Source organism: Mobula hypostoma, chromosome 1 (genome assembly GCF_963921235.1).
Source record: "Mobula hypostoma chromosome 1, sMobHyp1.1, whole genome shotgun sequence".
Lineage (NCBI taxonomy): Eukaryota > Metazoa > Chordata > Chondrichthyes > Myliobatiformes > Myliobatidae > Mobula > Mobula hypostoma.
In genome coordinates, this window is record NC_086097.1 from 139,296,580 (window position 1) to 139,308,687 (window position 12,108).

Below are 12,108 nucleotides of genomic sequence, written 5' to 3' on the forward strand. Positions count from 1 at the left end.
AATGATATAATTGTGTCGAGGCATAATAAATGTTAGCTCTCGTGGGGAGCTGCAAGGGGAACTAATTCCGTTGGATGTCATAAATTGCAGTCACAAGCCATCTGCTGGTCCTTAACTTCACCCGAACACACAATCCCTGAAAGCATGCTCAGAGGAGTTATAAATATTTAATAGTGTGAATTACAGGTTCTGCTGGAGTTCCACTAACCTTATGTAAGATTCATGAGAACAATTACCAGGTAGACTGACTAATGCGCACAGCCCGGGTTTCAAATTAGGTGCCAGCACTAATCCTAGGATCAAATTTCCTGGTGTAGGCTTCATGTTAATTATAATGCAACATGACTTCGTGTGGTAGTTGAAGTTATTCAGGGTTTTATTGGAGCTTACTAAACTTGCCATTTTGATTACATTTCATCTGCTCGGAGAAAATGACGAGAGAGCTTTTAATTCCCTTTCCTTCCTTTTTCTCTGCAGGCAGCGGCTGGAGTGGCCAATATCTCTGTGTTCACCGATGAAACACATAGCACGTTGCCCTTCAATTTCACTTACACCGAGGTGAAAATGCCGGCAATCTTGAAAGTAACTCCCACAGCGAGCAGTGTGGCAGGTACGTCTGTCACTTGCATAGGGTCCGAGGTCTGTCGGTGGCTGGCCTTAAATGTTTCAGGAGCTCTGAAGAGGTGGCAGAGGAGAATCACCAGGGCATTCAGTAATGAAGAGTGTGGCCTGAGGCAGTGTCTTCACCCGAACGATCAACAATTCTCCCATCCCCACAGATGCTGCTTGACCCACTGAGTCCCCCCCGGCAGATTGTTCCTTCACATTCCAGCATCCGCAGCCTTTTGTGTCTTCAGGAGGTTGTTACCTCGACTGGAGGACTTTCGTTATGGGGAAAGACGGGATAGGCGGGCCTTGTTTTCCCTGGAGCAAAGGAAGAAGTGGGCTGATTTGACAAAGGTGTATGAGCTGGTGAAAGGCATGGATCGGGTAGTTAACACACACAAAGAATACTGCAAGATGGGAATAAGCAGGTGACTGCTGTAGGGGTAGATGTGGCACTTGCTCCACTTGCAGGGTTCAGTAATGCCAGGAGGGAGGAAAGAGGGAGACATGTAGAGAGAAGTCCCTATGGAAAACAGAGAGTGGTAGGGAAGAGGATGTTGTGCTTCGTGGTAGGGACCCATTGCAGGTGGCAGATGTTACAGCGAATGGTGTGCTGGATACAGAGGCTTGTGGGTGACTAGGTAAGGACAAGAGGAACCTTATCCCTGTTACGGCAGGAGGACGATGGGTTCAGGACAGATGTGTGGGAAATGGAAGAGATGTGGGCAAGAGCACCACTGATGGTGGTGTGGAAACCCCATTCTTTCAAGGACGAGGACATCTCAGATGTTCTAGAATGGAAAACCTCATCCTGAGAACAGATGCCGTGGAGACAGAGGAACAAAGAAAGGGGAATTGCATTTTTACAAGTGACAGGATGGGAGGAGGTATAGTCAAGATAGCTGTGAGAATCAGTAAGTTTATAAAAGATATCAATAAATAGTCTGTCTCCTGAGATGATCAAGAAAAGGAAGAGGGATCTCAGAGATGCACCAAGTAAATTTAAGGGCTGGGTGAAGTTGAGGGAAAAGTTGACGAAATTGATGAACTCTGCATGGGTGCAGGAAGCAACACCAATGCAGTTGTCAATGTACCTTAGAAAGAATTGGGGAGCATTACCAGTGTAGACTTGGAACATGGACTGTTTCACAAAGCCAACAAAAAGGCAGGCATAGCTGGGGCCATGCAGGTGCCCACGGCTATACCTTGGGTTTGGAGAAATTGAGAGGAGCCAAAAGGGAAATTGTTGAACGTGAGAACCAGTTCTGGCAGACAGAGGAGGGTGGTGGTGGAGGGGAACTTGTGAGACTGTTGTACAGAGAGAAGCGGGGAGTTTTAAGGTCTTTCTAATGGGGGATAGAGTGCATAGGGACTGGATGTCCATCATGAACATTAGGCAATCAGGGCCAGAGAACTTAAAGTGCTTGAAGTGATTGAGAACGTGTGAAGTGTCATGGATGTAGGTAGGAAGGACGTGAACCAAGGGGGACAAAATGGAATCAAGGTATGTGGACACGAGTTCAGTTGGCAGGAGCAAGCAGAAACAATAGGCCTATCCGGATAGTCCGGTTTGTGGATCTTAGGTAGGAGGTAGAAGGTAGGGGAAGGAGGTAGGGCAGATGGTCATTTTCCCATGGTAGGGATATCAAAAACAAGAGGTGTGGATTGAAGTTGAGAGGAAGGAGATTTAAAGGGGATTTGATGGGTATATTTGTTTTGCACAGATTTACTGTGGTTGCTATCGGGAATTTGCTACCAGAGGAGGCTGAGGAATAAGACGTTTAAGAGGCAGTCAAGCACAGAGTTAAGTGGGCGAGGCATATTTGTGTATTGTCCTAATGCAGACAAGTGAGGATAGTGTGGATGGGCCAAAGGTCCTCTCTCTGTGCGAGGATCGTGTGGATGGGCCAAATGTCCTCTCTCTATTCTGTATCCCATGACTCATGCTTGCAATCAATTTTGTCTGCTCTCCAATGAATTTGAGTTTTTACCTTAAGAGGGAGCAAGGAGCCGAGGGCGGGAGGCTGCAGAGTGGGAGGTTGAGGTGAGAGCAGAAAGCCAGGAGTAGGGTTCAAAGCCTCAATTTAATGTCAGAGAAATGTATACAATATACATCCTGAAATGCTTTTTCTTTGCAAAACATCCATGAAAACAGAGAAATGCTCCAAAGAATGAACCAAAGTTAAATGTGAGAACTCCAGAGTCTCCCCCAGTTCCCCCCTCCGCGCGTAAGTGGCAGCAAGGCAACGAATCCCCCCTCCTCCAGCAAAAAAAAAGTGCACCCGTTACCGAGCACAAGTGTGAGCTGAGCGATAGCAAAGACAGCCCTTGCAGTTATCCCAAAGACTAGCACATTTCATTTGGCATTCGGCAACCCACAGGTTCTCTCTCTCCCTAATAAGGAAGAGGGAGGTGACCCCCATTTTCACAGTGAGCGGGAGACATAACAACAACCCACTGGTTTACGATGTTAAAAAGTCCATTTTATCTCTTTTTCAAGCTCTGTGCCCGAAGATCACAAAAATCTCAGGTCTTCGGGCCCACAGCGAAAGATTTTCCAATCTCCCTGATGACACACGAGTCTCCTGCCGTGACACCCACCCTCGATCCGCCCGTCCCCAAGATCTTAGGCTTCCAAACAGTAGGCCGCCTCTCAGGCCAAACACTTGGCTTGCCAAACATCGGCCGGTCCTGAAACCCTGAGAATGGGTCCAATTCCCGCAAAGTGCTGAAGTCTGCGTGTAACTCCAGGTCAGGGTCTTCAAAAGAACCCTGAAAGGGAAAAATAAAGATATTAAAGATGGAAATAGAGCTGTTTGCAAAGATGCAAGTAAAGGAGTCGCTGTTTAGCGCCATCTTAACTCTAATAGGGTGCCACTATTACACCTCGGTGTCAGAGTTCAGAGTTCAATTCCAGTGCCCTCTGTTAGAAAGTTTGTACGTGTGCATGTGGGTTTCCTCCGCGTACTCCGTTCCCTCACAGTCCAAAGACATATCGGTTCGAAGGCTAGCCGGTTGTTGTAAGTCGTCCTGTGATTAGGCTAGGGGTTACATCAGTGGGTTGCTGGGAGGCGCAGATCGGTGGTCAGAAAGACACCATGCTGTATCACTAAATGAAATAAATCAAAGTGAGGGGCCTGGGATAGGGTCAGAGGTCTGGGAGGAAGAAGGGAGCAGGCCAGGAGACTGCGGAAAGAAGACATCAAACTGGGATAGGCTTGGGGGTCTGGGAGGAAAAGGGGATCAGGCCAGGAGACTGCGGAAGGAAGACATCAAACTGGGATAGGCTTGGGGGTCTGGGAGGAAGAAGGGAGCAGGCCAGGAGACTGCAGAAAGAAGACATCAAACTGGGATAGGCTTGGGGGTCTGGGAGGAAGAAGGGAGCAGGCCAGGAGACTGCGGAAAGAAGACATCAAACTGGGATAGGCTTGGGGGTCTGGGAGGAAAAGGGGATCAGGCCAGGAGACTGCGGAAGGAAGACATCAAACTGCGGTCAATAGGTGCAGTGATCTCAGGGGTCGCTGATGGACTGATCACCTTTGAACCAGGTGAAAAAGAGCAGCCTAACCACATTAATAATTGCCTTGATAGGTGGTTCTAGTTTGACGATCCATGGGCAACCGATCTGGAGCCAGTCGTGTATTCATTGGGAACTCTGAGTGTCCGATCCTCCAGTGGTGGACCAACAACATCACCTGCCGGCTGCCCAGCCTGCCCCCCGCAGTGTACACCGTACAGACACATGCCCCTGACAGGTAGGTCAGGCCTTCGGATTCTCTGTAGGAGATAAGCAAAATATCAGACACATTCTACACACGGTGCATTTAGAATCCCCATCATCTCCAACCCCAAACACATACTCTCACCTTCCGTCTCCATCCCTGCATACACTTCCTTCCTTCCCACTCTCTCCCCTCCCATCTTCTTGATCCTCTAGATCCCCAGCCTCTGCAATTCCTGTCTCCCCTATCTCTCACATTCCCCCCTCCCAACAACATCCAGCCCCGCTTCAGAGGGATGAGACCCTTCACTCGACTATAGATAAGCTAATTCATCACAGCTTTTGGCTGCAAGGACGCAAGCAAGAATGGTTCGAAACCTCCTGAACCTGGCTTCTGTATCCCAGCAGAATGCTTCCATTTGGTTTTATACTCATTTTCACCAATTTTGAGTACAAATTACCCCCTCTCCCAAGTGCTGATTGACACTTTGACTGAGACTGGCGTGTTTGTGACGAGCCTTTTTGCGGTTCACACAGCACAGGATTAGCACCTTCACACAAATCAAGGTAGAACCTCACCCTGGGGTGCAAAATATTGAATGTGTGACGCAGGAGTAATTGTGTGTTGTACCATGTCAGTGGAAACAAATTTCAGAATTCAGGTACTGTTCCTCTCCACCACCAGTACACATGAAACATGAATACTACCCCTTTGTCTTTAAAGACTCAAAGGGCCAAATGGCCTAATTCTGCTGCTATGTCTTAAGGTCTTTATCTTTCTCCACAGTAACGTTACAAATGTTTCCATTAAGTACATCCTGTGCGTAACAGGAATGACACCCCGGCTGGGTTCACTCTATGGGGGCACAGCAATCACCATCTCTGGGGCTGGTTTCAGTGCCACCCCAGAAGAGAACACTGTCCAGCTTGGTAAGTTTGTGAGAAGCTGCTCTATTTCTCAGTGAAAGCTTCTCACCGGGCTGTTTTTATTCTGTTAACCTGAATTTCCACTTTAACCCTGTTCTGATAAAACCTAATCTCATTGTTTTGTTCTGTTCTGCATCGCTGATGTTTACAGGCTCCGTTCAATGTCCTGTTACCTTTGCTTCACCCAACGTGATTGAGTGTGTTCTTGGTCCAACTGGAAGAACTTTCATCATCACCAACAATGGCAGCCATCCAAGTATGTAGTAACATCGCGAGGGTTCCTGTCTAGCCCACCGTCTCTCCATGTTCTAACTAGGAGCAGTGCAACAGGTCACTCCACCTTCACCCTATTCTGTAATTCAATTAGGTTTTGGCGGATCTAAATCTTAACTCCACTAGCCTGCCTTGTTGACTCCATTGACTCTAATAACTTGTCCTGTTGACACCACTGATCTGCCTTAGTTCTGCAGCAGTTAATTTACAAGAACCTAATAACGTTTACTCCCACTGGTCGCCTGGACTGACAACCCATTGGGGAGAGAACACAGAACAACATTAGAAACAGAAGCAGGAGTTGGCCTTTCAGCCCCCAGAGCCGCCGCCTCATTCAGATCTCCCGATTCTCTTTCTCAACATCACTCTCTTCACTTTGGTTCCCTGAATATCCAAAAACCTAACGATCTCGGTCTAGAACTTACTCAGCAACTGAGTCTCTGCCGCCTTCTGTGGGAGAGAATTCCAAAGAATTCACCAACCTCTGGGTACAGAAATGTCTTCTCACCACCTGAAAGGTCCCTGATCTGACATCCCTGCGAGGGTAAATACCATCCTTGCACCTACATTCTCGAGCTCCTTAAGAGCTTTGTATACTTCAGTGAGATTTCCTCTCAGACTTCTATAGAAAACCGGATCAGGGTCTGTTTAATGCGTGCTTACATGACGAATCAGATAGCTCAAGAATCAATCTGGTGCACCTTCATGGCTCTCCCTCTATCACAAACGTATCCTTCTTCAGGTAGGGACAGCTCATCTGTACACAACATCGTTGGAACAGTTTCACTTGGACTCAATATAATCGGAGCAAGAACTTTCTCCTCTTGTACTCAATCATCTGCTATAGTCCATTTACCTCCCCAGCTGCTTGGCGTATCTGTGCGTTAACTCCCTGTGATTTGTGTACAAAGACACCCGGATCCCTTTGAAAACCAGCACCTTGCAACCTCTCACTTTAAATGTGCACTGTTCTTAAATGTTCCTCTACCAAAGATTTACATTTTCAGATTATTTTCCGCCTCCGTGAATTTAGCTATTCACCGCCTCTCTATATACTCCAAACTATCTATTTTCCTCACAAGCCCTGCCTTCACTCTGCTCTATAGCATTGTAAGTCTAGAGACACCACACCTGGCCCCATCATTTCATCTCATTGATTGTGAACAGTTAAAATTAAGAGGCATAGATAAGGTGCATGATACCCATCTTTCCCCCAGGGTAGGGGGTCCTAGGCACAGGCTTAGGGTAAGAGGGAACATATTTAAGAGAGACCTGAGGGGCAACTTTTTCATGCAAAGAGTAGTGAGCATATGGACTGAGCCACCACAGGAAGTGGCTGAGGCAGGTATGACTTGGGAAACACTTGGATAGGTACTGTACGTGGAACGGCAGGCTGAGGGGACCAAGTGCAGAAAATTGGGTCTAGTTGTTGGGCACCATGGTCGACATGGACTGGTCGGGTTGACCGGCTGCATTGAACTGTGACTCTGTGAATCTATGATAAGAGCCGAGCATTCAGCATGAATCTGTGACACCTGCTCCCAGCCTCCCAGCCAGAAAGTGACCCATTCATCCACACTCTCAGTTTTCTATCCTTTAACCAGTCCTCACCCTGTGCCACTCCGATGTCATGTGCTCTGTGTGGCACCTTGTCAAAGACTTTCTGAAAGCGCAGTTACACCCTATCCACAAGCTTCCCATGTATCTATTCTGCTAGTTACAACCTCTAGAAGCTCAGATCAGTCAAACATTATTTCCCTTCTATCAAGCCGTGTTGACTTTGCTTAATCCTGCTATTATTTTCCAAGTGCCCTGAAATCACTTCCTTAACAACATTCTCTCTTCTACTGAATCAGCCAACTGGTTGGTAACTCTCTCTCCTTCCTTCCATGAGTAGTGGGGCTCCAGATTTGCATTCTCTCCTACCTGGGTAAAGGTTTGAATCGAATTCAAAGACCATCCCCTCACCTTCTGGATTCCATAAAATCAGCTTGGTGACAAGTGTCAAAAAAAAATGTGTAATCTGTTTAATGTGATGTGTTCTGTTTCGGAAGAGAGCCCTTGCACTGAGAGCTATACAGTTCTCTCTACTGAAAGAAAGTTAGAGATTAAGGTTAAAATTATGCAAATTCTGATTTGCTAATCCTATTATTCAAATTGGTTTTATCTCTTGAGCTACTCTGCTGACTGCTTTCCTTTTGAACAGCCCTAGGAGTTGGGTACAGCTGGAATCCATCAGCGCTCAATATCCTTGTAGGGGACACAATCCACTGGCGGTGGGAGGCCGCACCTCTCGTCCAGGGCTTGAGCTACCGAGTCTTCAGTGTCTCCAAGTCCTGTGATGTGAATTACAAAGGCAGGGGCTTTATAAGTGGAAATACCGGCACTCCATCAGGCAAGTACCCCATCTGTGCATTTAATCTAACTGGTATAACCCAGCTGATAGGGCCTTGTCATATGTCTAAAGTTCATCTTTGTTACACACACAAAATTCTGGAGGAACTCAGCAGGTCAGGCAGCATCTATGGAGGGAAACAAACAGTCAACATTTCAGGCTGACACCCTTCATTGGGACTGGAAAGAAGCGGGGGTGCACAGAAAGCCAGAATGTGAAGATGGGGGAGGGGAAGGAGTACAAGCTGGCAGGTGATAGGTAAAGCCAGGGGAAGGGGATGAAGTGAGAAGCTAGCAGGTGAGAGGAGGAGAAGGTAAAGGGCTAAAGATGAAGGAATCTGATAGGAGAGGGAGAAAGGGAAGGAGGAGGACTCCAGGGGTAGCTGTTGGGCAGGTGGGAAGACAAAGGGCAAGAGGGGAGCCAGAATGGGAAACAGAAAAAGGGAGAATGCTGAGGGGATAGAAATACTAGAAGTGAGAGAAATTGATGTTCATGCCATCAGGTTGATATCAGACAGAATATGAAGTGTTGCTATTCCAACCCGAGTGCGGCCTCATTGTGGCAGTGGAAAAGTCCATGGACCGACACATCAGAATAGGAAGTCAAATTAAAATGGGTGGCCACCAGGAAGTCCTGCCTGTTCTGGCAGATGTTCCCTTCAGCATTTTATGTGTGTTGCTCTGGATCTCCAGCAGCCTCAAAATCTCTTGTGCTCACCTTGGTTACTTTTTCAGATTTAACAGCATTTCTTCTGGGTGTTCTAATAATTTCATTCACACTGTGGAACAAAACTGAGCTGGGACATGGGGAAATGTTTCAGCAGGGACTGGCCTTTCTCCAGCACCTAACATAGCCTCGGGATGTCCCAAAGAACTTTCCAGCCCACAGGGTCCTTCTGAAGTGTAATCACTGTAGAGAACAGAAAAATCTCTCAAAGGGTGTTGTGGAAGTGAGTTGATGATCAGTTGAAGTGATGTTGGACGGGGAATCAGAGCGTGGGGAGAACTCTCCTGCTCCTCTTCAAGCACTTAGTCTCTGCACCAATCCTACACTCATTTCCTTTTATTCTCTTCATGTTCCCAATCAACTCCTACAGTCCTTAGGGTCTCCTAAACTTTTCTACCCTGCTTCCCACATTATCACAATGTCTACTGCCAGAAGACCTTCACTGGCTGTCAATTGCTTGTGAAGATCCGGAGATCACAGAAGGTTATACATAAATGCCCGAGTTTTCCTTTCTTTATGCTGGTTAAGCTGACCAAGAAATCTCCCTTTTTCCATGTAGGCTTTTTCTCCCACCGCTTCACCTCCCCTGGCTCGTTTTTCTACAGCAGTGGTTACATCGACCAGAACAAAAAGATCTTCCTACAAGGCACAGTGCATGTGAGGGCAGCAGAGGAGAACTCCCTAAACCTGCACGTTTCTGTGGCTGCAATTGAGGCAGAATACCTATCTGGTGAGCTCATCCACTTTCAGTCTGCAGATTTTCAGGCAGTACCAGGACCAGGTTAACAGAAATCCAAATCAGGTTTATATGTCTTATATGATATGAAATTTGTTATCTTACAGCAGAGCAAAGACATAAAATTACTATAAATTACAAAATAAATCAATGGTGCAAAAAATAATGAGGTCATCTTCATGGATTCATGGACCATTCAGAAATCTGATGGTGGAGGGGAAGAAGGTGTTCCTAAATCATTGAGTGGGGGTCTTCTGGCTCCCTAATGCTAGTAGTGAGAAGAGGACATGTCCCAGATCCTCTCAGCTCCCTGGCTGGGTTAGGTTTGTTGCTATTAAAGAGGTCACCCATTAAGTGAGGCACTAGTATTGCCCAATAGATATCATTGCTGTTCAAGATGTGGCTAAAACTTCTTTGAGCAAAAAATGCTAACTTCGGGAGAGTATACATTGTAGATAAGTGGACCAATGTTCTCCAATCATGAAGTTCCCTGTCATTACAGCTGTTCAGTGACCAAGGTAGTGGCGAACAATTATCAACACGTATTTGCATCCATTGTATCTGCTGTGTTTTACCATTAATAGGAAACGCAATGAAGCAGAAAGAAATCTCAGAGTACACAACCAAGCATGAGTGAATCTAGGGACGGGGATGACAGGCCCCTCACTGTAATCTGTCAGTCAATGATTTTTCCAGAGAGTGTCTGGGTGAGAACAAAGGGTGTAACCTGTGAAGTAGGGCTTCAAACAGAGTCTTCCTTTTTCAAATATCTGCTGACCCTTATTCAGCATTAAGCACATGAGGTGGGTGACACTGCCTCACAGACTCAGTAGCTCAAGCCCTGGATGAGAGGTGGGGCCTTCCACCGCCAGTGGATTGTGTCCCCCACAAGGATATTGAGCGCTGATGGATTCCATTTTCAGTCCCAACCTCAGGTGCTGTGTCTGTGGAGTTTGCAAGTTCTCCCTGTGACTTCTCTCAGCCGCTCCACTTTCTCTCACCCTGAAGGCGTGTGGGTTGGTGGGTTAATTGTTCACAGTAAATTGCACCTGGTGTGGGGGCGAGAGCTGAAATCCTGGGGCATGGGGAGCTGATGGGAATATGGGAATCAAAAAATGGGGTTAGTATAGAATTAGAGTAAATAGTGTTTAAAGTGTTGGTGTGGACTCAGTAGACAAGTGTTACCATGCTGTATAAGACTGAGACAGCATAACCGTCGAAAGCAATTAAACAGTAAGAAACTTTAAACAAAATTCTCCCATATTACCTTTCCTTTTATAGCTTGATGTAACTTTGTGCAAGGTTAAAGAAGGTAATGGATGTGTCTCTTGCACAGAATATCTGTAATAAATGTAAATGCAGTGGATTCTGGTTAATTGGGCCATTGGTTAATCAGGGAAGCCATTTATTTGGGACAACTCTTAAAGAACAAAAATAATCTAGAAAATAGCTGGGATTCCTTTCATTTATTTGGAATGCTATGCCACTTAATTGGGGTAGAAGATTGCTACTAAACAGTTTCTAACTAGTGTCAGACGACTGCACTGATGTGGCCATTAGATACTACACCTACCTTAGAATGAACAGATTTTAAATAGTGTCGGTTGGGTACACGTGTTCCAAAAGCAGTGATTTTTGTCACTGATAGTTGGCAAGAAATAAGCAACAAGACAATTCAGAGCTGCTTTGCTCAGTGCAGGTTTCAAGCATTTAGGCCGGGAGTGAAAATGAAACAATTTCATTACTTCAGCAGATTACAAACTATAAATAATTTGAAGGTATTAACAATCACCTTGAACGCTACAATGAAAGTGATGATTTGGAGGATGCAATCATCAAATCGCATTATGTGAAGGCAATCCATTACCTACACAAGGTGTATGCAGCATACAGATATACTGGTTGAATTTAGAATTTACGATTCCTCCGTCGATAACAATTGGGAATTAATACACAGCTTTATAGTACTATACTAGTATTGATGGTGCTTTAATTTGTTCTGTATTTCACTTAAGTACATAATTTGTTACTTTTTCCGTGAAACTTCGGCTAATTGGGACAGCTGTTTAAATGGGCCAAAATGTATTGGTCTCAATGTGTCCCTATTAACTGGAATCCTGTGTATTGTAAATTTATCTGTAGTATGAGATCCCCCAGACCAAAGAGGAACATTCTCACATCATTTACTAGATTGGCATAACATTTTGGAAGACAATTTCAGAACTGTAGACCCAGGCAGCTGAAGCTGCAGCCACCAGTGACTGAAATCCAGGGTGATCAAGAGGCCCAACTGCTACAGTGCAAGTTTCTGTATGAGCCACAGCTCCAAAGCCATTGGGCCCTGCCAGTTGATACTTTCATTTGTGATCCATTTGAACTTCCTCCTGCCTTTCTGCATCTAAATCTGTAAGTGTTCCTCCCCACTCATGTATGTGACCATTTATCTTGATCCCTCCCAATAGGAGCGTGTCCCATGTTCTCACTGATCTTTGGATGGAGAAGTTTCTCCTGAATTCCCTGTGGGATTTTGTGGTGATCATCTGACAATGCCACCCTGCAGTTCAGCACTTTCTAACATGTGGAAACTTGCTCTCTACATCCCCTCCTTTAGAATCTTCCATGATTCTTGGAGTACCGTGTTCAGTTCTGGTCATCTCACCACAGGAAGGGTGTAGATACTATAGAAAGAGTGCAGAGGAGATTTACAAGGATGTTTCCTAGATT

The 12,108-nt window shown here is 45.9% G+C and overlaps 1 protein-coding gene across 1 annotated transcript in view; it reads left to right on the top strand.

Annotated features, from left to right (window-relative positions):
• The window catches only part of LOC134344349 (fibrocystin-L-like), a 231,377-nt gene that overhangs the window by 59,826 nt on the left and 159,443 nt on the right, over positions 1–12,108 (top strand). The window contains 7 exon segments of the mRNA XM_063044033.1: positions 478–610; positions 833–990; positions 4,282–4,361; positions 5,115–5,257; positions 5,406–5,510; positions 7,734–7,922; positions 9,208–9,378. Coding sequence (XP_062900103.1) covers positions 478–610; positions 833–990; positions 4,282–4,361; positions 5,115–5,257; positions 5,406–5,510; positions 7,734–7,922; positions 9,208–9,378 — 979 coding nt within the window.